Here is a 27,925-nt window from a genome sequence, read left to right on the forward strand (position 1 = left end):
GGTACCGGCGCGCCGGGAGCATTCCGCGGGAATGAGAGGCGTGGGCGGGGTCTCCAGCTGATTGACAGCCCCAACAGCCAATAGACGGTGGACTAGCTCTCACCGAGGCGGGGTGAGGCGGGGTTTACACATGAGTGACGGCTGTTCCAGCCAATGGGCGGCGAGTGCGGGCGCGCCGGACGCGTCCCGGAGACGCGGGGCCGGATCGGTCCGAGGCCGCGGTGAGACGGGCGGTGATGGCGGGGACGGCCGGGCTGGGAGTGCGGGAGCGGGGTCGGCCCGGGGGGGAGCGGGGGCGGACCGGGGCTCCCCGCGCTCGGGCTGCCGGTCCCGAGGGGTCCCCGTGTCCCGGTGCAGCATCTTCGCTACGGGCAGCGGGGGGGACGAAGGGAGCAGGTGCCAACTCCAGCCACCGGTGTCCTGGGGGACACGCGGCCCCTCGGCCTGGGGAAGGGGAGTCCGGAGGGGTTTGTGTCACCCGTGCGTACAGATGAGGGTGCCGGGGGTGACCGGGATGGGCAGAGCCTGGCACACGGGAGGAGAACCCCGGGAGACACTTCTGAGCCCCGGGAAACATCGCCGAGCCCCGGGAGTCACCTCTGAGCCCCGGGAGACACCTCTGAGCCCCGGGAATCATCTCCGAGCCCCGGGAGACACCTCTGAACCCCGAGAGACATCTCTGAGCCCCGGGAATCATCTCCGAGCCCCGGGAGACACCTCTGAGCCCCGGGAATCATCTCCGAGCCCCGGGAGACACCTCTGAACCCCGAGAGACACCTCTGAGCCCCAGCAGATTTCTCTGAGCCCCAGCAAAGACATGTCCACTGTGAGGGTGAGGCTGCCCAGGAATGCTGCGAGGGCATCCCATCCTTTGGGATATCCAAACTCCGTGCTGGGCACACCCTGTTGTAGGTGCCCCAGCCCAGGTCCCTTCCACACCATGATCCTGTTTCTGTAGGGCAAATGTCGTCCTGCCGTGTGATGCTGGAGGTGGCACGAGGGATTTGTGCTGTGGTGCATGGAGGTGCTCAGGTCTGGCTGGTTGCAGAGCTCCCTGGGCACAGAGTGTGGGCTGGCACGCTGGACCAGCCCCCCCGTGCCTCTCCCAGTTTGCTGTACCCTCTGTTCCAGTTGCTGTGGCTGAACACAGCCTGTCTGAGAGGGCTGTGATGGAGCCCAGGCAATTCTTTGCCAGCTGGGATTTGCATCAGCAAGTGATGGAAGGAAAGCAGAAGAGCAGCTGGAAGATACACAGCCCCTGGAAATGTGTGTTTGGGCAGTGGTGGTTGTGGATTCTGCTCCCATTTGGAGTGCTGAGTCCCAGTGCTGCCCGTTGCTGCTTGGCAAAATTCTTACCTGAGTTTCCAGTGTGGATGTGACTCACTCACTCCCTGCAGCGTTATCTGGGTGGTGTCAGAGAGGTTTTATGGTGGTACCTTGGTCTGCACCCTCTGAACCTCCTGGGACAGCTGTCTTGGTGCTGCTGAGACTTCCCAAAGGAATGAGGGGTTGTTGGGACCCCACAACAGCCTGTCTGGGTGGCCCAGGTAAACCCACAGGGGCTTTGTGGGCCACAGAGGTGCCCGTGGCTTCCTGGTGATGTCAGCCCTGTGGGAAGCTGAAATGTCACCTCTGATGGTGGCACCAAGAAGTGGCTCCAGGGTCAGTTGTGTTTGGGGCTGAGTCAGCTGCTGGTGTCAGTGTTGCTGCCCTGGGCATTCAGACACTGAGTCAGGTTCAAACCCCACCACTGTAAAAATAGCACAGTGTGGGTTCTGTCCATGTGCCATCTGCTACAAAAGCTTTCAGGGCTTACATGTTTAAAGAGTTCTGGATTGTTTTTTTCTTTCAGCAAGGGTAAAAGTGGTTGGATTTCATCACTTTAGGAAAAGACTGAAAGTTGACAGGTCCAGGTATATCTTTCTTATCAGTACAAAAGGCTTGGACCTCGTGGCAGAGGTCAGAGTTAACCTCCTTTTGCCATGGAATCAGGACACTTTCTGTGTCCAGGGGCTGTGTTCTGTGTGGCTGTGGATCTAATGAGGCAGAACTGGCCCTCAGTGTGAGATGCAGCGGCGTGGAACGGGTTAATACCTCGTGGTTAGAGTTGCTTTGTATCGAGATGGAAATGACTAAGCACTCTGCATTCCTGAAGTGTTACTTATTTTGATTTAAAATCTGCTTGTTTGGTACTGCCCATGTCTGTCAGGCATCAGCATGGCAGGATTGCCCAGAGGAGCTTCGTGTCTGTTCTGGAGCTGAACGGAATGGGAGCAACTGGGAGATCTGGAGGGGTCCCTGTGGTGCTGGCAGTGCCCTCATCCTTCCAGCAGTGAGCTGGCAGCTCCCCTAGGCTGCAGAAGAGCAGGAATTGTCTTTCACAGGAGGCTTGGTGACAAGAAGGTCTCTTGGCTGGTTTGGGACTCATAAAAGGGAATTGCCTCAGAGCTGCACGGACTTGCCGAGTCGGTGATTTGTGAGCTCTGCTGCTGCTGGTGGAGCAGGACAAGGTGAGGAGCTGTGGCAGAGCCCTTGTGGTGCTGCTGGTGGAGCAGGACAAGGTGAGGAGCTGTGGCAGAGCCCTTGTGGTGCTGCTGGTGGAGCAGGACAAGGTGAGGAGCTGTGGCAGAGCCCTTGTGGTGCTGCTGGTGGAGCAGGACAAGGTGAGGAGCTGTGGCAGAGCCCTTGTGGTGCTGCAGGTGGAGCAGGACAAGGTAAGGAGCTGTGGCAGAGCCCTTGTGGTGCTGCTGGTGGAGCAGGACAAGGTGAGGAGCTGTGGCAGAGCCCTTGTGGTGCTGCTGGTGGAGCAGGACAAGGTGAGGAGCTGTGGCAGAGCCCTTGTGGTGCTGGTGGAGCAGGACAAGGTAAAGGAGCTGTGGCAGAGCCCTTGGGGTGCTGCTGGTGTGGGAAGGGGGCTGTGGGGCTCCAGCAGCACCTGCAGTGGGTGGGCTTGACCTCAGCAGTATTTCACTCTTGGAGAGCACTGGCAGCTTTCTCTCCCTGAGAATGTGGTTTCAGGAAATGGAATTGTCTTGGGACTCTGCATGGAAAATGTGTTATGTGCTCTCTGGCATTCAGAGCTGGAAAAAGAGTCAGGGTTACCTGTCATGTGCCAGGAACGTGCCTCGTTCTTCTGCTCTGGATAAAGATTTGGGAGCTGTCTTCACACAGCTCGGATCAGAGAGGGAGCCTGGCAGGAGAAACATGTCATGCTTTGTCTAGAGATGATATCACTTCCCCCCAAACTACTGCTTTCAGTGAAATAATTCAGTAATCTTGATGACACCAATGCAGTAAGGATGATAAATCTGGCTTCTCTGGAAATACTGGGAAGCACATGGGTGCCACTGGAGGAGTTTGGGAGGAGAGCTCTGGAGAGAGGCAGTGGGTAGGTTGTGATGGGAGTGATGTGTGTAGTGCCTGGTGTAGGTGCTCTCTGCCACTTCTGTGTCCCTGAGCTGTGTTTTAGCCCATCCTGGACCCTGTCTGGGGGTCACTTCTCTTGGATCACACCCCCTCAGGGTGCTCTTTCTGCACCAAAGCTCAGTCTCTACCCTTAGCCTGGGCTCACAGGAGATTAAATGCCTGGTTTTTGATCGCAGCCACTGCCTTGCAAGCCTGGGCAGGTGAAGAGCTGCATTCCTCTCCTCCTCAGAGGGTTATTTTGGATGAGACAGTTCAGGGCTGTGTGTGGCAGAGCACTGAGCAGGGGAGAAGCTTTAAGCTTTGCTGTCTGTGTTTCAGATGAGCCAGGAGCTCTGTGTGTCTGGTTGTACCTGGTAGTTCTGAGATCAGTGATGGGCCTTGGAAAGACCTTTGCTTTGCACTCAAAACTTTATGGCTTCTCAAGTGAGTGAAGCTTTTTACTTCACCTTTTGAGTACTAGAAGAGCAACGAGGCTGGAGAAGGGACTGGAGCACAAGTGCTGTGGGGAGAGGCTGAGGGAGCTGGGGGTGTTCAGCCTGGAGAAGAGGAGGCTCAGAGGTGACCTCAGCACTGTCTGGAACTGCCTGAAGGGAAGTTCTGGCCAGGTGGGGGTTGGTCTCTTCTCCCAGGCACTCAGTAAAAGAACAAGGGGGCATGATGGGCTCAAGCTCTGCCAGGGGAAATTGAAGTTGGAGAGCAAAAAAACTTCTTTGCAGAGTGCTCAGGCATTGGAATGGGCTGCCCAGAGAGGGTGTGGATTCCCCATCCCTGGAGGTTTTTCAGCTGAGCTTGGCCGTGGCACTGAGTGCCATGATCTGGTAAAGGGACTGGAGTTGGCCCAAGGGTTGGACTTGATGATCTCGGAGGTCTTTTCCAACCCAATCCATTCTATGATTCTGTACTAATCCTTCTTCAGCCCCTGTGTGGAGCTTCACTGGCTGGAGAAGTAACATTGCATGGGTAGGTTTGTCCTGAAGGAGATGGGATAAAGTCAGTGTGGATCCTGTTCTGCTCAAAGCCAGGTTGGATGGAGCTTGGAGCAACCTGGTGCAGTGGAAGGTGTCCCTGCCCATGGCAGGGGGTGGGACAAGATGAGGTTGTGCCTCTTTGTAGAAGTGCAGATCTGGGCAGTGGGAGAGGGCAGGAGCATCAGGCTGGCTCAATATGAGGAAGCAGAACTGTGTCTGTCTGTGAGGAAGCTGCAGCACAGGCAGCTGTTGTTGCACCCTCACCAGTGTGTCATGGGAGGAAGGGCATGGGACGGGCTGGCAGAGCTGCCCAGCTTGGGCACAGCTGGAAAGCTGTACAGGGCTGCTCAGCCTGCTCTGAGCAGTGGTTTGTCCTCATGGGTGTTGGAGCAGGAAAAAGTTTTTCATCCAGAGGCACTGAACAGGCTGCCCAAGGCAGTGGCAGAGCTGGACAACACTGAGTCACATGGTGGGATTTTGGGGTGCCCTGGGCAGGGCCAGGAGTTGGACTCCATGATCCTGATGGGTCCCTTCCAACTCAGCATATTCTGTGATTCTGTGGAGATGGTTTGCCAGGCTGCTCCCAGAGGTGCTGACAGCTGGAATATTCCCTCTCAGTATTCCTTTGGGAAGTGAGGGAGCTGTTGGTGCCATGGGTGGTCTTGCTGTGGGCTCAGAGCTGCCCGTGCTCCTTGAATGCTGGCCTGGAAGTGCTTTGCCCTGTGTATAAACCCATTGCTCTACACTGTAGGGCCCTTCAGGGCCTCTCCCTGTGCCGGGATTGCATCCAGCAATCCCGTGTTTGAAGACCTGGTGCGCAGTAAAGGAGCCTGGTGTGAAGCTGGGCTGGCTCAGGAGGCTGTTTCACCCTCTCCTCCCCTGGCTGACCTGGCAGAGCCTTCCCTTCCTTGCCATCCCCAGGTCCTTGGGAGCCTCCTGGAGCGCTGATGCTGCAGAGCAGTTGCAGTGGCACAGGAAAAGGGAGAGCTGCTTTCCTGGCTGCTAATCAGGGCCGTGCACACAGGGCTGCAGGAAGGAAGGATGGCTCTGCTCTGGCTCAGGATGTTTGGGCAGCAGTGCCTATTTATAGCAGAGGGAAGGGGGTCCTGCAGCAGCCTGGCTGTGGAAGCCTTGGGGACAGGCTGGAATGCTGATGGTGGTGTTCAGTGCTCACCCACATTGCCCAAGTTTGTCCCGTTTGCTGCTGAGTGGGAGAGTTCCCAGCAGTGTGTGGGACAATGGTGAGCAATGCCAGGCCACAGGAACCCACTGTGGGAGCTGCTTCCCACAGCCAGCTCTGGGGGAGGGTGAAAGTGCAGCAGAGAGCCAGGGCTTGGTGCCATGTGTGCCCAAACCACTGCTGCACTGCTTGGATGTCCTTCATCAATGAGCTTTCCCACTGATGGTATCAATAGATGTACCAGCACCGGTGCTTTGCTTTTAATTGCACCAAAAATGCCTCTGCCAAGCAGATCAGAAATGTCAGGGGCAGCACTGGAGCCCTGGAATTTGAGGTGTGGTACCAGCAGTGGGAAGGATGTGGAACTGTGCTGTGCTGGGGGCTCTCCACACCCAGCCTGCTGCGTGGGGCAGGAACCCACCCTTGTCAGGCAGGTTTAAGCTCCTCTCTCCCAGCCTGGTTTGCTGCCCATCCTTGGCTCTGCCCACTCTTCCAGGCTCTGGTGAGTCAGTGCAGGCTGAGTGTGGTAACAGCAGCTCTGGAGGACAAGTGTGTGGCAGTGGGGGCTGGCTGGGGCTGGCGGGGGCTGGCTGGGGCTAGCAGGGGCAGCCTGAGCACAGGCTTGGGGTCACTTTGGCCCCTGTTCCCACCTGGAGCGAGTCTGGATTGGTTTCTGCAGAGATCCTCAGCTTTGTGCCTGTGTGGAATGGGGTCTGGCTACTGCTTGTCCTGCCTGTTGCAGGGAGACTCCCTGGTGCCAGGGGAATGTTACCAAGGCCAGCATGGCCAGGCTTGGCACCCTGGCCTGAGCCCAGCTTTGCTGAGTTCTTGTCTCCTAACACAGTTGGAGAAGGTTAGACAGGCCTGGAGGGCTGGAACTTCTGAGATGGGAGGAACAGAGCTTGTTAGAGCCCGTGGGCTGCTGTCTTTTGCCAAGGATCTGAGAACACTGGGGATGCCTTGTGAGCTACAGGTAGAGCCAAAGGGCTCTGAGGCTGAGGATTCCACACATGAAATATCTGTACTGAGGCCATACTGGACCTACAGGTGCTGGGTCTACACAGCCAGCCCAGTTCTCCTTGGTGGTTTCACCTGCCTTCCTTGCTGGAATGTCTGGAGGACATTTGCTGGATTCTCTGGGTCATACACTGGGATAGTTTCAAACAGCACAGCTCCTGTTTATGCAGGCTCTGCTTGGGTAGAAGAAGCCAGAGTGTTCCTGTAGCATTTCTTCTCCTCTGCTGATCTTAATGCAGGGTGATTTTCTTCTTGAGCATGAGAATTCAACCAGTTTCTTCTGCTTGTTAAACCTTCCCTGCCTGCAATCCACAGGCTGGGCACCACTGCCTTCCCATCTCTCTGATGGCAAATTTAGGTCAGGTGTTGACAAACAGAACATCAGACAGGTTTGTACTTGTGTTGTGCAGCAGGAGAGCAGTTGTGGGAGGAGGAGGATGGACTCCTCCAGGGCCAGGCTCTTCTCCAGCATCACAGCTGTTCTCATCCTGTGGGAAGCAACACTGTCCTGCTGCTGCCACCTCTCTGGAGAAGGAAAGTGGTTCCCTTTCTATGGAGGTGGTGTCTTGTGTCCTGCTGTGTCCCTGGAGAGCTCCCAGTGCTGCAGGGGTTGGCTCTGTGCTGCCTGAGCTGCTCTGAGCATCAGCAGGAGCTGCCTGGGCCGTGCTGCTCCGAGCAGAGGGACTGGCCCAGCTCATGCTGCTGTGTTCCTCTGCCATGAAATAATTTCCTTGAGTTTGGGCCCTTGGGATCCCTGACTGTGTTTTGTTCCTGTTGTGATGTTTTGTTTGTTTTTTTAGCCTCCACTTCCTTTCATGAACCCTCCCAGGCTTTGTGGGGAGCGTGCCCTGGAAGCCCATCCTGACTGACCATGTGATTTGGGGTTGGAATGTTCTCCAGCAGTTGCCAGGGAGCAGCTGGAAGTTCTGGAGTTCATGGCTGGAGCACAGCTGATGGTTTTGTCTCCTCTTTGTCCCCAGGTGGTGCGAGGAGGCAGCGCTGACGCCCAGGGGCTCTCCCACACCGCTGGGTGCCAGCTGGATGTGTGCAGCCCAGGGGGGCACCTGGCCCAGGCTGGGGATGGGGTGCTGGTGAGCACAGTGGCACCTGCCATGCACCCAGCGGGCTCTGTGGACAGCACCTTCTCCCGCTCGGCCCTGCACACCCTGTCCCGCAGCCACTGCCGCAACATCAAGCAGAAGATCTCCCAGTGGGAGGGCAGGACCCTGGGGTGCCCCAGCAAGGAGAAACAGCAGCCAAGGGACTTTGGGGTGAGGTATGATCCCAGCTGCAATGCTGGACCCAACGTGAAGCCAGAACGACCAGAGAAGGGTGGAAAGGCTGGGGCCAAGGATCCAAAGAGCCTGGGCTTGGACTTCAGGGAAGATGCACGGAGCTGCTTGCAGACTGGTGACTGTGCTGGCCCAGCTTCCCCAGCCAAGGGGAAAGGGCAGGGGCAAACAGGCCCCCTGGACCCAGGAGTGACACTGCCCCCAGGGAACTTCTATACCTCACAAGCTGTGTGGAGGAGAGCAGATCCCCTTCAGCCTGGCAGAGCCCCTCCGGTCCCACTGGACCTTCCAAGGAAGGGAGGGAGCTCTGGCTCCACGGAAAGAGAACTGAGGATCAAAGGAGTGGACTCTCTCTGCAGAGCAGAGAGGAGCTTGAGGAACATTTACTCTGAGGTTGAGGGGCAAGAGGAGGAGCCAGTGCCTGTCCCACCACCCAAACCCCAGAGGACTTTCCGCTACCTGGCAGAAAAGGCTGCTGGGAGGTGCAGAGATGCCAGTGCTACCAGAGAAGTTCCCCTGCAAAAGCAGCGTGGAAGGGACCTGGTGTCATCCTCCAACAATCCTGAGAAGAGAACAGACACCAGGAGGATCAGAGGGAGAGCCCAGAGGTACAAAATTCACCTCTCGTGTCTGGAACATGTTTCCTTACACCAGTTTCTCCATAGGCTTAACCATCTTGCTTGCCATGGTACCTTGTGGAGGTGCTGCTACTGCTGCTGCCTCTGTTGATGGGGAGAGGATATTCCTGGATGAAAGTATCCTGTTTCCAGCATTATGTGTGCACTGCTTTTGCTGCTGATAATCTTGCAAAGAAGGCTACAGGCTTCAGACAGGTGTCAGCCCCACACCTTGTGGCTGGACCCAGGGAGAGACTTACCTGCTCCCTGCCTGCTCCCTGCCTGCTCCCTGCCTGCTGCTGTGCCCTGAGCCTGCCCTCAGCTGCAATTTGGGTATTGTAGAGAAACTTTCTCTTGGGGCACTGTGGCTGTCAAGTGTTTGGGTTTCCTGGGAGTGAAGGATCCTCTTGTTGCTGAAGAGTTTGGGTCCCCCTGTTGCAATAGGTTTTGATGGTTTTCCCTCTTTCCCATGTGTGAAAAACATCTGAGGTAGCTTGATGCCAGTTCTGCTCCCAGAACTGGGCAGCTCTGTGCACATTATCAGCAGAGATTTGGCCTGAGGTCCTGAAGCCTTTCACTGTGCCAAAGTGTGCAGGAACAACCCAGATTTTAGGATGATGGGCTAAATCCCTGCCAGCTCCTGTGTGACCTCAGTGCCATAATTTTGGAATGGTAGGAAAATACCAACTCACTAAGGCATGAACACCCCGAGTATGAGTAGAAGAGGTCCAGTAGAAAGCAGTGCTCTGATTCTGAGTGCTGCTGCTTGTCTGCAAAACATGGTTTGGGTTCTTGCCTCTGCCAGGATGGGACTGGCTTGGAGTCTGTTTGGCCCTGGAGCTCCAGTTTCATTTTTAAGATCAAAATGTCCCAGAGTAAGTGAGTGGAACTCACTTGGTGTGCTGGTTTTGGCTTGGATTGAGTTAATGTTCTTCATAGCAGCTTGTGTGGTGCTGTGCTTTGGGTTTGTGATGAAAATACTGATAGCACAGCAGCATGTCTGTCACTGCTGAGCTGTGCTTACCCAGAGCTGGGAGGGGACCCAGCGGGGGCAGCTGACCCCAGTGACCCAGGGAATGTTCCAGACTGTGTGATGTTGTGCTCAGCATAAAAACTGGGGGAAGAAGAAAGAAAAGGGGAGACATTTGGAGTGATGGTGCTTGTCACTGTTGCACATGATGGAGCCTTGCTCTCCTGGACATGCTGGACACCTCTCTGCCTTGGAAAATAGAGAAAGAATCCCTTGTTTTTGCTTTGCTTGCCTGTGCAGCTTTTGCTTTACCTTTTGACTGTCTTTATCTCGACCCATGCACGTATTTTCTCATTCTCACCCTCTGATTCTCTCCCCCATCCCACGGAGTGGGAGCAAGTGAGTGGCTGTGTGGGGATGACAGGGTGTGTGTGGGTCCCTTAATGTCTGAGGTAATTGATAGACCCTGAGATCAGCTCAGTTGGTTAAAACTTGGTTGTAATAATGCCAAGGTCATGGGTTCAATCCCCTGTGTGGGCCATTGACTTAAGAGTTGGACTTAATGATCCTTGTGGGTCCCTTCCAACTGAGAATAGTCTGTGATTCTGTGATGAAGAGTTTGATATGGAGCAGTTCAGAGTGTATCCTTGAATCAAAGCAGTTTGGAGTCCACCCTTAAGGGGGAAGGAACCACCTGTGGAATATGGGATACCTTTGTAGCCAGCAGAATGTTTCCATGTATACCTGGTGACCAGACTAACAAATAGCATGTTATATACAAGAGTAGATAAAAGATGAAGCTCTAACTAAAACTAAAGCTAAGCTCTTTGTTCAGGCCTTCTGATGCTGCTGTGCCTGATTTCTTCTGACTGTCATTTAACTCCCCCCTTCACCCCACAAATGGTGACCCCACCAGGGTTGAACCCCAACCCTTGGGAATCAAGGTCCAGAGTGGGGCATCCCTGTCCTGGATGGCCCCAGGGAGCACCACCCTGTGTGTGGACAGGACACAGCAGCTCACTGGTGCAGGCAGGTGCCTTTAGGAGGAGTCACACTGGTTTTCCTCTAGGAAATCTTTTGAGTTTGAGGACATCCAGGGCTTCCGCAGCCGGAGGGCAGCCAGCAGCTCCCACAGACCTCGGGAGGACACAAATGGCACTGCAGGATCCAGGCTGGTCTGCACACACTCAGAGGACAACATCTACGAGGACATCATCTGTATGTGCCTGTGCTCTGGGGGTGCCCTCCCTTTGGTTAAGGGTTGCAGTGTTGCTGGGGTGGGAGGAGTGAAGATGAGGACGCATCGAGGCCCTTTCCAACTCTGTGGCTTGTGAAGTTCTTCCCCCTCTGAGGTCCTTTGTTGGTGTTAATAACTATCTGCAGGTCAACAGGCTGATCTCAGCTGTTCTGGAAGGTTGGCCTGTGCTAAACTGGTGTCTTTATTAGCTCTTTGAGTGCTTTGCTCGAGTGCTGCACAGAGATCAGAGCGACCACTGCCAATGGAGCTGCTTTGCAACAGAGCTGCTTTCTCTGCAGGGGTACAAGGGTTTTGTTTTGCTGAGGCCATGAACAGCCTGCCAGGTTGATGGCAGTGGGTTAGAAGGACCTTGGAGTGGTGGGAACCCCTCTTAAAACAGGTCTCTCAGACCCTGTTAAAGTTTGGCACATAACTTCCCACTTTGCCCCACTAATATTCCTTGCAGGAATAAATACATGGGTTTATCTCCTTTTCTAAAGCCCCCATCCAATGCTTTCTCCAGGTCCTGCAAAAGAGAACACTTATGAAGATATTAGAGCACTGCCCTTGCCCCTCTGGAAGGTCCCATCTGTCTGGAAGCTGCCCCCTCCCCGAAGCACCAGCAGGGCTCCCAAGGTAGGCTGGGGATTAAACTCTCTGGTGTTACAGAGTCGTCTGGGCCCCTCAGTTCAGGAAAGAGATTGAGGGGCTGGAGCAGGTCCAGAGAAGAGTAATGAGGCTGGAGAAGGGACTGGAGCACAAGTGCTGTGGGGAGAGGCTGAGGGAGCTGGGGGTGTTCAGCCTGGAGAAGAGAAGGCTCAGAGGTGACCTCAGCACTGTCTGGAACTGCCTGAAGGGAAGTTCTGGCCAGGTGGGGGTTGGTCTCTTCTCCCAGGCACTCAGCAATAGGACAAGGGGGCACGATGGGCTCAAGCTCTGCCAGGGGAAATTGAAGTTGGAGAGCAGGTAGAAATTCTTTGCAGAGAGAGTGCTCAGGCATTGGAATGGGCTGCCCAGAGAGGGGGTGGATTCCCCATCCCTGGAGGTTTTTCAACTGAGCTTGGCCATGGCACTGAGTGCCATGATCTGGTAAAGGGACTGGAGTTGGCCCAAGGGTTGGACTTGATGATCTGGGAGGTCTTTTCCAACCCAATCCATTCTATGATTTTATGATCTTCACAAGGGCCCTACTTTGTGCTCGCCCCCAGCTCCAGAATCCCCACTGCAAGTAATTTATTTTCCTTATTTTTTATTGTTTGTTATTAGTCTAAATTATATATAGTGTGAATAATGAATAGCCATGGCAGGGGCAGTTGATGAAGCTGCAGAGGAGCAAAAGAATAGGAAGAAGAGAGTGTTGATGAGATATTTGAGTGGTTGGGGTGGAATGGAGAGCTTGGTAGGGCAGTTTACCGTCTGTAATCTGACTCCTTTGAGCCTGGACCAAGGCTTGCTCTGCTGCTGAACCATCTCTTGTGCTTTGCAGCCTCCCCCCAAACCTCCCTTCCTCAGCCGCAAGACTCTTGAGCCGAAGCCCTCCCAGACCAGTTGCCAAGGGAAGATGGTGAAGGACACCTCTCTGCCTGTCACTCTGTCTGAGTGGAAGCTGTTCCAGGCAGTGGAGGCTGCCAGCAGGAGGAAGAACTTGCCCTGGGTGAGACTGAAGTGTGAAATGTCACTTCTTGCATGGCAGTTCAAACTCACTGCTTTGGAAGGGCTTTGGGAGTGGTCACGGAGCTGGGTGGCACTGCTGTGTGTGGGTGGACACATCACCTGCTCAGACCATTCCCTCTCCAAGCAGCAGGGCAGGTGTTTGGGCATCAGAGGGACAGTTCTACTGGGCCAATGGTGGATTTGTTGGTCAAGAGTCGACAGAGTGCTTGGTGTTGACCTGGAAGTCAAGGCTGTGTGTGAATGCAAGCTCTTCCTCCTGCTGTGTCATGTCAGCCTTGTTCCCAGTGTTCCCTTCTTCCCAGTGTTCCCTTCTTCCCAGTGTTCCATGGAGTGTCATGGGGCTGGTTTTGTGCCCTCTGAGCTACAGGGACAGCTCTGTCCCACTGTGTGAACGTGTCCCCTGCTCCCAGGGACTCCTCAGACTGATCCCTAAGTTCTCACTGCAGGTCCTGAGTTATTGGATGGCTCTGGGAAGATGGGCCTTTTGTTCCTTGGCATGTTGGCTTGGAGTTCTTGACTTGGCACCAGGAACTGCAGTTTCACAGTCTAAAGGTGAAGAGGAGCTCTTAGGGATAAGTGTCTTTCACAAAGCCTGCATAGAGTTGTCCCCTCTGGCCTCTCCCTCCTGCCTGGCTGCAAAGGCCAGAGGACTGAGAAAGGCTTTTAATTCACCTTCACACAGAGGATTGTTGTAATTCTCATTTGATGCCTTGGGAATCTTTCTGGATCCTTTTATTGGTTCCCAGCTCGTGTCCCTCAGTGATAAAATGCAGCATGTGGTGTAGAAGGAGAACTGCAGCTGCCACTGTGGTGGCACTTTCTGCATGGGACTTAAATCCCAGCTGGGGTAGTGGCAAGGACTTAATTTTGCCATGGTAAAATCATTTCTCTTCTGCAGGTCTTTATTTCTTGTGAAAATCGTGTGTATTTGCTCAGATTGCACAAGATTGTGAGGCAGAGTTGGACTTTCAAACCTTTAAAGTATTTTAGAGTATCAAGTAGCTTTTGTCTGTGCTTTTGAGCAAATTGTAGGTCTGGAAAATCAGGAAAGAGTTGGCAAAATTATTCAAATGCTGTGATGGAGAGTATCTTTCATTTGGAGAGGGAAAATAAAACACTCTCCAGAAGCAAACCCTTTCCAAAAATCTGCTAACAATTCACATGCAGGAAGAACACTTGACTCTTTGTTCATGAGGAATTGAACCAAGATTGCTTGAGAGATTATAAAAAGGACTGGAGTTTGAAAAGCAAAAACTTACTTTTTGCTTAAGAAACACTTGGCTGCCCTGAGCACACCCAGGCTCTTGTCCTGGTGATTCAGCTGCACACAAATCAGAACAGAAATGGAGCTCCTCCAGGTAGGGCTGGATGGAAAGGGCAAGAAGGCAGATTTGGCAGGAGAAGCTCTGCCTTCTGCTGTGGGCTGTTTGCTCCTTGCAGCCCCCTCGTGCCATCTGAGGCAGAAATGGGGAGAAATCCACTGGAAAAGAAGAGTCTAAGCCTAATTTGCTGAGCTGGGGATAAAAGCTTGAGCTGAAAAACAGGTTCTCTTGAATATCTTCCTTTTTATGCAGTATTTGTGGTGACAAATGGCTGGGCCCCACCCTCCTGCACTCAGTTTAATGAATCCTTAACCTGAGACAAGAATGAACTTGACCTGCTCCTGCATTTAGTGAGAATCCTCCTTCACCTGCAGGGAAAGCCTCCTTTGATGTGTGGGGTGAGGGAGCCCCTGTGGCCCTGCATTCCTGGCAGGTCAGGGGCAGGGCCAGAGCAGCCTGGGAAGGGTCACAAAAAGTGCTTTGGGGGCTCTTGAGACAGTGGAGGAAGGTTAACAGAGTCATCTCAGTGTCTAAATTCTGACCCTTCTTTCCTGTCTGTAGCTTAGTCTACATTGGGCTGTGCTTTTTGCCAGCTTTTTTCTTTCAGGGGCCCAGCTCTGTGGTGTCCCTGCAGCACAGACCAATTTTTATTTCCCACTCTCTGTCTTCACCTATGCAAAAATCACAGAATCCCAGATTGGTTTGGTTGGAAAGGATCCAAAAGCTCATCTCATTCCATCCCCCACCATGGGCAGGGACACCTTCCACTAGACCAGGTTTCTCCAAGTACATAACCTTTAATTTTAACAAGCTACTCTGGAAAAAAGGAGTGTTTGGAGCAGTTGTTCTGTGCCAAAGTTGTACTTTGGGAAACTTCCTTGAGCTGATGGCAAACTACAGCAGGAAACCTGGAAAACAACCCCAAAACCAGGCTCCAGTACAGTGAGAGAGCCCTGCTCTTTCTGGGCTTGGAAAGAATTGGGATGCTGGAGAGCATGTGGAATTCTGAGTGCTGGAGGGTTTGTAAGATGCTCTTACAAGTGCCTTTGCTTTTAATAGAGGATGGAGATCTGATGCCAGGCAATTTGTCACCTCTGTCTGCTTGGGAGGGCAGGAGTGACAGTCCCCAGAATGCTTCACAGTTTGGGGTCAGCTTTGAGTTGTACCAACAGCACCAGTCTGTGCTGGGCTAGAAGAGCTCCAGCCTCAGAGCCAGGGCTCCTGGCAGGATTTGGGCAGCTTGTTGGCATCTGTTGGCACCCAGACCCTTTTCTGGACCCCCCCATTAACCTCTGCCTCTGTTTGGGATTTCAGCTGGTACTGAAAATCCAGGAGATCTTTGATTCCAAGCGTGGGAGGAAGAAGGTGAAGCTGCTCAGTGCTGCAGGGAGAGAAGCACCTCCAGTGAAAGGTATCAGGGTCTCCAGCACCTCTGTCTGTGCTACAAACCTGCTGAGTGGCACAATTCCTGTCCACCCTGGCCTGGCAGCACCCCCTCAGGCTGGGCTGGCACAACAGTGACCCTTGCAGCTGGAATTGAGCTTCCAGCAGAGCTGGGATTGGGAACACTTGCCTAACACAAGTTTAACACTGTCACAAGTGGAAGGGTCTGAGCCTGAAGAGCTGAGCTACTGGAGAAAATGCTTTGCCAAAAAACCACTAACCTAAAGCCAAAAATTCCTCAGACAACCACTTGGCACAGGGACTGCTCCACTCATCTCTTGTGTGCTTCCAAAGTTATATTCTTGTGTTATTCTGATTTTGTAGCCATAGTACAGTCTTTTTTTATAATGCATTCTGTTCAACAACTCTGCAAAGTTTTATGGCAGCATCAAAACACCCCCTGGTTTCTATTCAGGTGACCCACAGGCCATTTATGACAGCAGTGACTGGACAGCAGCTCAGCTCTTTGAAGTTTGCTCTTGTTCCACATTTGCCTGCACCAGCTGCCCTTTGGGCAGGACTGGTGGGCAGCCCTGAGGGGTGCTGAGCTGCTGAGTCTCAGCTTGTCTCTCTTGCCCAACTCTGGGTGTTGCCCCTTCCTTCTGCCTGGCTAACAAGTGAAAACTCTGTGTTTCAGGTGATACCAGTGGGAATGAGAGTGAGACAGAAAACCAGCCCAAAAGTGAGTGAATCACAGGGGTTGGGGCTGTGCCCACAGCTCTGCTCCCTTTGGCTGAGCCTCTCATGGCATGGGCACACTGATGGGGTGGCTTCTGCTGAGCCAGAGGAAGGGAACCTCTGAGAGGCTGCATGGCCAAGGCTGGGAGCTCTTGCTGTGAAAAACCAACCTCCTTTTCTGCCACTACTTCTGAGCACTGGAGGTTTAATGCCATTAATCTGCCCATCACCAGAAGCAGATTCATTTCTGGGTTGGTGGAGTCACACTTAACTAAAGTATGTCTTGTGGGAGATTGTCTTTCATCACCTTTTCTGCCAACACTTGAGGTTATTTCCCCCCTAATTCCTTCTCTTGGTTCTGTTTTATATAATTCTGTAAAATGCCCTTTCCTCTGGGGAGAAATCACTTGGATCTTTGTGTGGTTCCACAGTCCTGAGTTGGATCATAAAGCCAAACTTGAGGCTTGAAACACCTCCTTGGTTTTAGGTGGCAGGTCCTGGCACAGGTTGGGCAGAGAAGCTGTGGCTGCCCCATCCCTGGGAGTGTCCAAGGCCAGGTTGGACAGGGCTTGGAGCAACCTGGGCTGGTGGGAGGTGTCCAGGCCCATGGCAGGGGGTGGAATGAGATGATTTTTAAGGTCCCTTCTAACCCAAAGCATTCTGGGACTCTGTGAATCATTTTAGGTGTTTCTTTTACTTGGAGGGAAACACACAAAAGGCCTTAACTTGGAGTGAATAGTGAATTACCACTTTTTTATGTTGAGGAGAGTAATGGAGAGTGAGGAATCCATGCAGAAATGCAGTGATTGAGTCACTGCCTGGTTTCAGAGCTGTTTGAAAGTGTCTGGAATGTGTCACAGGGCCTGGGCCACAGGAATTTCTGACGTCAGAGTGCTGTGCCTGTGCTTGTGGGTCTGTTCTGTCTGTCAGGACGTCCCAGCCTGGAGGTTCTTGGCCAGGAAAGTGGCTCTGCCTCTCCTGAGTGCCAGTGCTGCTTCAGGGGCACTGCCTGGCAGCCTTTGCCCTGCTGGGGCTGGGCTTCCCTCACCAGCACCACGGGCATGGAAAGAACAGCAGGAGAATGCTGGGTATTGGTCAGAAGGGGGTTGCAGAGCTGTGCAAGCCAGTGCTCCCTGTCTGAATCATGGAATTGTTAAGGTTGGAAAACACCTCTAAGGTTGTCCAGTCCAGCTGTCAACTCAGCACCATGTTCACCACTAAACCGTGTCCTCAAGGCCACATTCACACGTTTTTTGAACAGCTCCAGGGATGGTGACTCCACCACTGCCTTGGGCAACCCCTTCCAATGCTTTACAACCCTTCCTGTGATGAATTTTTTCCTGTAATCCTGTCACTTGTCACCTGGGAGAGCAGCAGCTCTGTGCTTGAGGAGGAGCTGCCTCAGGTGTCCCATATCCCGTGGAGAGCAGCAGGGGCAAGTCAGGCAAATTCACCCATCTCCTTTCCCCCTCCAAAGGCAGTGGCAGACCCTCTTCTGTGACCTGCAGGTGTGTGGCAGTGACAGCCACAGGCTGCTTTGGGGTTTGTTCCTCTGCCCAGGTCGCCACAGGAGCCCACGGCAGGTTCAGGGAGTCTCCAGGAGGAACCCACACTACCAGACCTTGGAGAGGGACCTCATAGAGCTCCAGGAGCAGCGGCTCTTCGAGCTCTTTGTGGTGGTGTCCCTGCACAAGAAGGCATCTGAGGTGGCCTACACACCACAGATCATCCAGCAGTTTCCCAGCAAGGTAGGAAACCTGCCCACAAAGCACACCCAGCAGCATTTCCCTTCCCAGACTCCACTGGTCAGGATGCAGAGTGGAAGATGGAGCACCTTGCTCTGTTCCAGACCCAATGGATGACATTGGGAGATTGTTGAATATATTTCTTGATAATGAGTTTGTTGTCCATTTTGGAACTAGAAGGGCTCCTACTTAATTAAAATTCCTTGGAAATATCATCACTCCACACAGGACTGTGGTAGCTGCTGAGGGAGAGGAAGGGGGTGCAGGGCTCCATTCCCAAAGCTGGCAGGGTCTCATCCTGGTAGTCTGGTTTATGAACAAGGAGTGAAGAAATTTGACTGATGGTACACAGGAATTGAAATCCCAGGGCTTTTTATGCTTATTTAAACTATTTTGAAATAAATAACAATAAAAAGGCAAAGCTGTGTGTACCAACCCCCCCACAAGAGGGGAGAGCTGTGGAAGTTAAAGTGCTGTAACTAGAACAAGCCATTTGAAATAAGCTTTTCAGCCCAAATGGGTGACAAAATCAGTGTGTGACTCTGAGTTATGGCTCAGTGGGCACAGTTGTGGGGCTGAGATGGAGCCTTGATGCTTCTGTGGTTCCAGGTTGAAATGAATATTCAGCTGTCACTGTCTAGGCTTGTACCTGCTGCCTTCCTCTGAGAGCAGGACAGAGCTGGGAATTCCAGCTGTGCTGGCAGGAGAAAGCCAGAGATTATTGAGGAATCTTCATGAATAGAGAAGGAGATGTCAGAGTCCTTGAGGGGGGTTGTTGTGTCCCACCTCCAGCTGCCTGAAGGGTTTGTGTGCAAAGAACTCAAGTTTTCAATATACAAACTCTTTGAATTCACAAGATGAATAAGGAATTGCAGCCAGGAGTGCACAGGGTTAATTCAGTGGGTAAAATGAACTTTCATAAATCATATCTAATTAAAGTGCAAACTTCAGAGTGTTAGAAGGAAGAAAGGATTGTGGCAGGTTTAGCTGCAGCCTCTCAGTGCCTTTGGGGAGGGCACTGCAGGGTTTCCCTCCTGCTGCCCCAGCTCTGCCATGTGGCTCTTTACTGCCTTTCATAAATGCACTGACACAACAAATTATTTTCTCAGTGTTTATTTATTTTCTGCTCAAGTGAAAGTGTTTGGATGAGTGACTTAGGATGGGACCGTCAGTCATGTTGGGATTTTGCAGGAAAGATTGCCAAGTAATTATGGAGGTGTTTTGATCACACATTTGCCTCCCTTCTAATTTTAGCCTTGCTTCCAAGTAATCTGCTGTCACCCTCTTCTTTGGGCTGTGTGCCCAAGGACATCAAAGCTTTTGTACAACTGTTACTCTGTGAAAATGCTGTTCTGTTTTCCTTCGTGCTGTCACAGCTTGGAGCACTGGAATAGCCTGGACGTGCTGAGTGCCTAAAACCAGCTTTAAACATTCCACTTCTCGGGGGCATTTCCTACTTAAATGTGATCTCTCTTATTTGAACATCTTCCTTTTGCCCTTTCTGGGCAGTTTTGAGCATGGAAAGTTGTGCTGTGGTCTTTGAGGAGTTTGATTTGAACCCACACGTGGCGTAGATTGACCGTTGATTCAGAGACACTGTTTTCACACTCAAGTTGTGAGTGATCTGCATGTCACAGGTTGAACACATTCCTGTTCCTATTTGTGTTCTCAAATCTCCTGGGGATAGAACTAAGCCAGGCTGGCCCAGCCATCATTTGGGGGGTCAGTTCTGGCTTCATTTCCCAATAAACTTCAGTGCTTGTGAATTCCTCCTGCATTAGCTGTCTGATGGATCAGCATTTGAAAGTGCCAGGAAGATGCTTTCTCTGTTGTTTTAAATGCTGCAGCTGTGCACCAACTTCAGTGACTTCAAATGCTTGTGTTACCCCTCCAGCCTGAACATCCCTTCAGGCAGTCAAAGGATACTGAAGAAAGGCTAAAGGTCATTCCCAAATTCTGCTTTCCAGACCCCAAGGACTGGTTCCCTGCATCAGACCTTAAAAGGTAAGGACTTGGGTTTTAATACTGATGCCTGAAACAAGCCATGCTGAAAGTTTTGGGGTGTGGCAGAGGAACTGCAGCCAGAGCAGGGGAAATGGGGAGGGCTGAGCCTCCTGTTCAGGGGAACCCAAGATGGGGAGTTTGCTTCTGCCCAAGCACTGTCTTTCCTGTAAGGAAGTTGGTGACATCTGTCCAAAACCAGCTGCTGGGGCTGGAATTACTTCTGCTGCTCCTTGGCTGAATGGAGAAGCATCTGGGAAGGGGGAGAGCTGGAATAGCTCAGGTAGAGCCCACAGGGTGCAGGTTTTCACCCTGAACAGAGCCTGCAGTCCTTGCTATTCACAGCCAGGGATCTTCAGCATGACCAGAAGGAGGATGGCTTGACTTTGTGTGCTGTGACAGTGTCTCTCTGAGCTGTGTGCTGAATTTAAGGCTGGCTGTACTTTGGTTCCCCAGTGAAACTTTCTCCTTCGTGCTGACGGGCGAGGACGGCAGTCGCTGGTTTGGGTACTGCAAGAAGCTCCTGGTAAGGGCCTCTCTGTGTGTGTGGCGTGCACAGAATGTGCTCTCTCAGGTGCAGGACTTCACTCAGGGATGGTTTCCCATGTGGGTTGTGCAGCCTGTGCTGTCATGGAGGTCACCAGCCCTTTGAAATTCACCACAGAATCACAGAATCGATGGTGTTGGAAAAGACCTCCAAGATCATCAAGTCCAACCCTTGGTCCAACTCCAGTCCCTTTACCAGATCATGGCACTCAGTGCCACAGCCAAGCTCAGTTGAAAAACCTCCAGGGATGGGGAATCCACCCCCTCTCTGGGCAGCCCATTCCAATGCCTGAGCACTCTCTCTGCAAAGAATTTTTTTGTGCTCTCCCACTTCAATTTCCCCTGGCAGAGCTTGAGCCCATCGTGCCCCCTTGTCCTATTGCTGAGTGCCTGGGAGAAGAGACCAACCCCCACCTGGCCAGAACTTCCCTTCAGGGAGTTCCAGACAGTGCTGAGGTCACCTCTGAGCCTCCTCTTCTCCAGGCTAAACACCCCCAGCTCCCTCAGCCTCTCCCCACAGCACTTGTGCTCCAGTCCCTTCTCCAGCCTCGTTGCTCTTCTCTGGACCCACGTCATGATGATGCCCAGAATTAGTGAAATGGGGGGAAAAAGCCCCACAGCTCCTGGAACTTGGCATTCCTCGGGAATCTTTGCAGTCAGAAGTGTAGAGGGAGCTGCAGCAGCAGGAATTGTGCAGCCCAGCTGCAGTTGGGTGCTGGGTGGTCCTTGCAGCCCTGTTCTCAGCAGAGCTTTGCTGTTGCCTTTCAGCCAGAAGGGAAAGGGAAGCGCCTGCCTGAGGTTTATTGCATCGTGAGCCGCCTGGGCTGCTTCAACCTCTTCTCCAAGGTGAGCTGGGCACAGCCCCTGCCAGAGCCTCTGCCAGCCTGCCAGGCTCCAGCAGGTCACTGGATGCTTCTGTCAGGCACAGAATTGCTTAGTGATGGCAACTCATCCAGTCAGAGTGGGGGTTTCTTGCTGCCTTTGCTTTGAGGGGGAAATAAAATGATACTGGTGCAAAGAGTTGTGAGCCAATGCACAGATCCTTCACCAACTGCTGCCAGGAATCAGCTTCCAATACCTGGTATTGCTGAGGGTGCCCCTTTATCCTCTTCTTCCATGACTTGGAAAAGGAAAATCAGCTTAGGAGTGGTGTGGATCTCACTTTGCTTCTTGTAGCATCATGAGGAGGGGACATAAAGAGGTGAAGACTGGGGAAAGCTGCTGCAGGTTAGAGAGCAGAAGAATGCAGGGGTAAACTTTGATGAAAGCTGATTGTGACTGTTGGAGCAGAGAGTTTCTACAACAGTGCTCCAGGGAGGTTTCCTGGGGAGGAAGATGGGATGTTGCTCCTCTTACTCCTCTAAATAATGAGATTTTGATTACTGCATACAAGACATTTCCTTCCAGTGGCAGGAGAGTGGAGGATGGAGAGTTGTGCTCACAGGAAGCTGTTCCTGTTTGTTCAGACTTTTGAAAGGGGCTTTCACAGGGGCCTCAAGCACAGGGGAAGATCTTCACCATGGCCCAGGGGGCTCTGACAGAGGCTGTCACCTCCTCTGGCCCACCAGCAGCAGTGAAGCAGTGCCCCATGTGTTGTCCTGCAGATTCTGGATGAGGTGGAGAAGAGGAGGGAGATGTCCCCAGCCCTGGTACACCCGTTCATGCGCAGCGTGATGGAGGCGCCGTTCCCCGCGCCGGGACGCACCATCACCGTCAGGAGCTTCCTGCCAGGAGCAGGGGATGAGGTAACAGGGGGCAGGATGGGCTTCCCTGTCCTGGTGGGGCCTCTGGGACACAGAGACTCTGTGCTAACTGCCCTGCAGTGATGCTGACTGGAAATAATTAGTCTGAGGGAAATACCCTGAAGTTCGAAGGGAGGTTGCTACAGAAACTGTCTTTCTGTGGAATCATCTGCTGTTGAAGTAATTCCCTGCTTTCTAAGGAAGAGCTCTGTGCTGCACCAACTGCCTGGGCCATGGGGTTCCACTTAGGATCACAGAGTATCCCAGGCTGGAAGAGACTCACAGGATCATCCAGTGCAGCTCTTGGCCCTGCGCAGACTCCCCAACAATCCCACCATGTCCCTCAGAGTGTTGTCCAAACTCTCCTGGAGCTCTGGCAGCCTTGGGGCTGTGCCCACTGTCCTGGGGAGCCTGTTCTGTGCCCACCACCCTCTGGGGGAAGAACCTTTTCCTGATATCCAAACTAACCCTCCCTGACACAGCTCCAGCCATTCCCTGGGTCCTGTCCCTGCTCCCAAAGAGCAGAAATCAGAGCTGCCCCTCAGGAGGAAGCTGCAGCCTTTGATGAGCTCTGCCCTCAGGCTCCTCCAGGCTGAGGGGCCACCAGCCCTGGGCTCCCCCAGCACTCTGTGTCCCTGTCACCCTCAGGTGATGGAGCTCTGCCGCCCCTTGGACTCTCGGCTCGAGCACGTCGACTTCGAGTGCCTCTTCCAGTGTCTCAGTGTCCCCCACACCATCCAGGTCTTTGCCTCTCTCCTGCTGGAAAGGAGAGTCATTTTTGTGGCTGACAATTTAAGGTAATAATGAGTCTGGGGAAGTAGTTCTTTCTCAGGGATGCTTTTACTGGATACTGTTACTCCTCCTGCCTTTGAGCCTGTCCCATGTGCCAGCTTGTCTGACTTTTTTTAATTAGTTACATTTGAAAACCTTTTGCACTTGCCACACAACATGTGCATGCTTAGAATTTGGAGTATGCTGTTTACACAAGAGGAAAATTGTTTTCTTTGCCTCTTTAGTCTGGGTTGGTGCTGTTTGAGCTCCCCATAACTGACTTTAAAAGTGGGTGCATGGGGCTTCTGCTGCTGCACACAGACTGTACAGGAACAACACTTTTCCTGAGCATTTCTAACCTGTGGCTGGAGCTGAGACCTGAGGAGACACTGACAATCCACCCTGTGCCTTTCTCACCTTTCCAGCACTCTGTCTAAGTGTGGCCACGCTGCAGTTGCAACTCTTTACCCCTTCACCTGGCAGCACACCTACATCCCAGTCCTGCCAGCCTCTATGATTGATATCGTGTGCTCTCCGACCCCGTTCCTAATTGGCATTCTCTCCTGCTCCCTACCACAGCTCCAGGACCTGCCCATAGAAGAGGTGAGAAGGGTGAGGGACTGTCAGTGGGGTGAGGTTGACCCCTCTGGGATAATCTCTGGGTTCTGTCTTAACATAATCTCAAACTTTTCTGATGGACTCACCAGACACAGGTCAGGGTTTTCCAGTGTTATCAAAGATAAATAATATTCACTGTTCTTAAAGACAGGAATAATCACAGCTCTTAGAGACAGGCTGCAGTTATGCCAAACTTGTGTTTTGTGTGTGACAGGACTTTAAAAACAAATTTAAATTTCTTTTCTGTACAGCAAAATCCCTAGTTATGAGTCAGTGTGTTTTCTACATCTTTCCTCAGGTTCTCATTGTTGATCTTTGTGCTGACAAGTTCCTGCAAGAGGTGAGTGAAATAACAGTCCCAGTCACTCATGCCAGGAAAAGGCATCAATTAAAGAAAATGAAAACAAGGAATCAGGAAAAGCTGATGCTCATATGCAGAGTCCAGTGACTGAAGAGATATCTTGTAATCCTTTTGGGCCAACAGAGAAGGGAACAGGCTTAGAAATCCTTGTTGTAAGATTGAGATTGCATGAGGTGGAGAGCTCTACAAAGCCAAAGATGCTCCTTGTCTGAGCTGAATTGAAGAAGAGATACTTGGTTTGTTTTGTGAAAGGGATCACTAAGACTCTCTGCTTTCTGGCTGTATTTGTTCTGTACAGCACCTTCTCCTCTCTCCTGTCACCTGGGGTGTGTTTGTTGGTTTGGGTTGTTGTTTTTCCCAAGAGTGATAGTCTAGGGAACAAATTATCACTGTTCACTTGTGGTTCTTTGCTGAACTTCACCTTCTGCATCACCAGACAAGGACCTATAAGCACACTGGGATATTTATTACTGGTTCAGGTGGATATTTGCTTCTCCTTTCTCTTGCCTCACTGTCCTGTTTTGCATTGCAGCCTGCAACTGGAGAAAGGTATTAAAGGATTGGGGTTTTTTTAAAACCCCAATTTTTGGGGGTTGAGACTTGTCATATTTTCTCAACAGACTTGTTTGTTGTTGTTGTTTGTTTTATCACGGGTGAGATAAGCCTGAGTCTGTGTTGTGGCTGTAGCACATGTTCTGTCTTGGCCAGTTGTGTGTGTGACTCTAACAGAACATATTTGGAGGGTGCTGAGCAAATGTTTTTCATTTCTGTGGCTACAACACAAATGTATTGTCCCCACCAAGATGTACCCCAGAGTAACTCCCCTCTAACTGCTTTAGGCATGTTAATGAATATTCCTAATCTATTCCCTGGCTCTGCTGATGAGAGTATGACACAAAACCCCTTCCTTGGCCAATTTTTGTGTGTAGGTGTCAGATGAAGATGAGATCCTGCCCCATAAACTCCAGGCTGCACTTGTACAAGTCTTGGAAGAACGAAATGAAATCCTGTCACATGGACAGAGTGACACACAAGGTACTCCTGTGAAAAATAAGTGTTTTCCCATTAGCAGATCTCTGCAACTGCCATGGAGTTGGTATAAGAAGGGGCAAAATAAACATTAAGAAGTGACATTTTAGCTGTTTCCCTGTGATCTCACTGAGAACATCTTCCCTGTGACCGTGTGAGAAGTTTGGTGTGCTCAGAGTTGCTCCTCATTTCACAATCAGCATGTCCAGAGCTGAAGTTTCACTTGGGCCAAGGGCATCAGTTGCTGTGCTTTGAGTTTTATTGGATTTTTCTTAAGTGGCAGAGACAATGTTTTTCCCAAATAGAGAATGTAAAAAGTTTCTGTACTTTAGAAGGTTCTCTGACAGGTCATTTTGAAAGCTGGACTGATTTATACCTAATCCATCAGATAAGGAATTGTGAGAGTTTTAAAAAGCATTGAATGGCTTCAGAGAATGGCATTGTCAAATTACATAATTCCATACACATGAGAAGCAGCAAAGTTGGTTTTCCAGTGGGTTTGTGTTCTGCAGTTTGCCTAATTCTTTAAGAGAATTAAAATTAGCAGGTTGTGAGCTGATTAGATCAGGGAAAATGAAATTCTGAATGTTTTAGCTAAAAGAGCTTTAGAATTGAACCTGTCCCAGCTGCAGCACATGGGAAGTTGAACATTTGAGATGTGACTTCTTTGACCTTAAAGAATCACCTGAAATTTCATAGTCTGAGACAACAATCCTAAAAAATAACTGAGGTTGCTACAAAAGCTGCTCCTCCTTTGGGAAGAGGAACAACCCAAGGCATGGGGGATCTCTCTGGCAGGTGGCACAACCCTGAACTCGCTGGTCTCCGAGGCTTTTGTGCAGTTCTTTGTGGAGATTGTGGGGCACTACTCTCTGCACATGAACATCACGGAGCAGGGGGAGCGGCAGTTCCAGCGCCAGCCCTTCCGCAAGTCCCACGCGTCGCGCACCGTGCGCCACTTCCTGCACTGCTTCATGGAGACCCAGATGTTCGCAGGCTTCATCCAGGACCGGGAGCTCAGCAAGAGCGTGGCCAGAGGTGGGTTGGCTCTTTCTGCTTCTACAATCTCACCTTCAAGGCATGATCATGGAATCATAGAATGGATTGGGTTGGGAAAGACCTCCAAGATCATCAAGTCCAACCCTTGGTCCAACTCCAGTCCCTTTACCAGATCATGGCACTCAGTGCCACGGCCAAGCTCAGTTGAAAAACCTCCAGGGATGGGGAATCCACCCCCTCTCTGGGCAGCCCATTCCAATGCCTGAGCACTCTCTCTGCAAAGAATTTTTTTCTGCTCTCCAACTTCAATTTCCCCTGGCAGAGCTTGAGCCCATCGTGCCCCCTTGTCCTATTGCTGAGTGCCTGAGAGAAGAGACCAACCCCCACCTGGCCAGAACTTCCCTTCAGGGAGTTCCAGACAGTGATGAGGTCACCTCTCTGACTCTTAGGAAGCATTTTGGTCCTGGAAAGTTATCCTGTATGGAATAGCCCCATTCTCTTCTAATTACTCAACAAAGCTCATCTTATAATGCAAAGATTATTTGCATCTCTCCTTTCTGGGCTCAATCCTGCAGCTTATACAGACACTACATGCAGGATTTCCCTTCCTAACCTTGTTAATCACAGAAGATTCCATGTGCTCAAAAGTGCAGCCTTAATCCAAGACTCAAGAGAATTGTTGTTGTAGACAATTTGTAGACAGAATTGTAGACAAATTCCATTCTTACCTTGGAAGCTGGCACCTGCAAATTCATCTTTGGTTTGCTAGCCTGAAAATGGGTGAATCCCAACAGTGGAGGAGCTCATCTGGGTGAGTGAGTTTGAATTTTTTGTTTTTCTCTTCAGGCCTTTTTGAGGTCCGTGCCTTAGAGTATTTGGAGAGTATTCCAGAGACAGAACGAACTGGAATGAACAAAATCCTTCGCAGTCTTGGTAATGAGACACCTTTGATTTTTTTTTTGATTTTTTTTTAATTAAATTTAGTTACTTACCAAATAATTGTATGCAAAAGAGAGCAGAACCCTGTTGTGCTCAAGTGCCTTGTGCACTTGTGTTCCTTTGTTTATATTTGCCCCTTCCAGGAGATGCCAAACAGTTTGCAAGACTTTTATTTTTTAAGTTTTTATAAAAGCTTAAGAAAGTTTGTGGGAGGGGCTGCTCTGGGAGGTGTCCAGGACTGATCCTTAACTTTGATCCTGGCTGAGGACACACTCAGAAGGCAGAAGTTGTGTCTGTAGCAGAGGTGGGCATGTATGACTTTCCACCTCAAGTTCCTGGAATATCTCCAGCTCACAGAATCATGGAATGGGTTGGGTTTGAAGGAACCTTAAAGCTCATCCCATCCTGCCATGGGCAGGGACACCTCCTACCAGCCCAGGTTGCTCCAAGCCCTGTCCAACCTGGCCTTGGACACTCCCAGGGCTGGGCCAGCCACAGCTTCTCTGGGCACCTGTGCCAGGGCCTGCCCACCCTTCCATAAGTCTCCTAAAGCTGCTTTTTTCCCCCACAGGCAGTAAAATGAAATTTCTCCAGAAGAAGTGACCGGACGCTGCTGCAGGACAGCGGCGGGACCGGCAGGGGGAGCTGCTGGGGCCGGGGCTCTGTGTGTGCACGTGTGTACATGTATGTACATGTGTGTGTGCATGTGTGTATGTGTGTGTGCATGTGTGTACATGTATGTACGTGTGTGTATGTGTGTCTGTGTGTGTGCATGTGTGTACATGTGTGTACATGTGTGTATGTACATGTGTGTCTGTGTGTGCATGTGTGTTCATGTATGTACATGTGTGTGTGCATGTGTGTTCATGTGTGTACATGTGTGTATGTACATGTGTGTCTGTGTGTGCATGTGTGTTCATGTATGTACACGTGTGTATGTACATGTGTGTCTGTGTGTGCATGTGTGTTCATGTATGTACATGTGTGTATGTACATGTGTGCGCATGTGTGTACATGTGTGTACATGTGTATATGTACATGTGTGTGTCTGTGTGTGCGCATGTGTGTACATGTGTGTACATGTGTATATGTACATGTGTGTGTCTGTGTGTGTGCATGTGTGTTCATGTGTGTACATGTGTATATGTACATGTGTGTGTCTGTGTGCATGTGTGTTCATGTATGCCTGTGTGTATGTACGTGTATGTACATGTATGTACATGTGTGTGACTGTGTGTGTGTCTCTGTGTGTGTTCACTCTGTTAACACTCATCTCATGGATCGATATCGTGGATCAATAACCAGCTCAAGGAGCCAAACCCATCACGTGTCTCTGTTCCTTCTGGGGGC

General features: G+C 51.5%; 1 protein-coding gene across 5 annotated transcripts; it reads left to right on the top strand.

Moving 5' to 3' along the window:
* The first annotated feature begins 166 nt into the window (after positions 1-166).
* On the top strand, positions 167-27,892 carry DENND2C (DENN domain containing 2C). 5 transcript variants are annotated; one of them, XM_071578518.1, is made up of 19 exons: positions 167-221; positions 7,572-8,491; positions 10,540-10,688; positions 11,231-11,343; positions 12,194-12,361; positions 15,018-15,114; positions 15,784-15,828; positions 17,385-17,572; positions 19,464-19,573; positions 20,027-20,096; positions 20,885-20,962; positions 21,721-21,861; positions 22,507-22,655; positions 23,055-23,232; positions 23,546-23,587; positions 24,538-24,643; positions 25,436-25,675; positions 26,483-26,569; positions 27,147-27,892. In XM_071578518.1, the coding sequence occupies exons 2-19, from the start codon at positions 7,704-7,706 to the stop codon at positions 27,176-27,178; spliced, it is 2,781 nt and encodes a 926-aa protein (XP_071434619.1). In that variant the 5' UTR covers positions 167-221; positions 7,572-7,703; the 3' UTR covers positions 27,179-27,892. The 5 variants fall into 5 exon arrangements, with proteins under 5 accessions (XP_071434619.1, XP_071434617.1, XP_071434618.1 ...); XM_071578516.1 differs by lacking the exon at positions 167-221 and adding an exon at positions 2,194-2,510; XM_071578517.1 differs by lacking the exon at positions 167-221 and adding an exon at positions 2,733-2,816.
* The last annotated feature ends 33 nt before the right edge of the window (positions 27,893-27,925 follow it).

The sequence above is a fragment of the Pithys albifrons genome, chromosome 28, assembly GCF_047495875.1.
Source record: "Pithys albifrons albifrons isolate INPA30051 chromosome 28, PitAlb_v1, whole genome shotgun sequence".
Taxonomy (NCBI): domain Eukaryota; kingdom Metazoa; phylum Chordata; class Aves; order Passeriformes; family Thamnophilidae; genus Pithys; species Pithys albifrons.

Bases quoted from the DNA above. Each gene is read 5' to 3' on its own strand.
- DENND2C (XM_071578515.1), top strand. From the start codon at position 7,527: ATGGCTGGAGCACAGCTGATGGTTTTGTCTCCTCTTTGTCCCCAGGTG. The intron at 25,676-26,482 runs GTGGGTTGGCTC...TTTTCTCTTCAG, and splicing joins CAGCAAGAGCGTGGCCAGAG to GCCTTTTTGAGGTCCGTGCC. The intron at 26,570-27,146 runs GTAATGAGACAC...TTTCCCCCACAG, and splicing joins CAAAATCCTTCGCAGTCTTG to GCAGTAAAATGAAATTTCTC.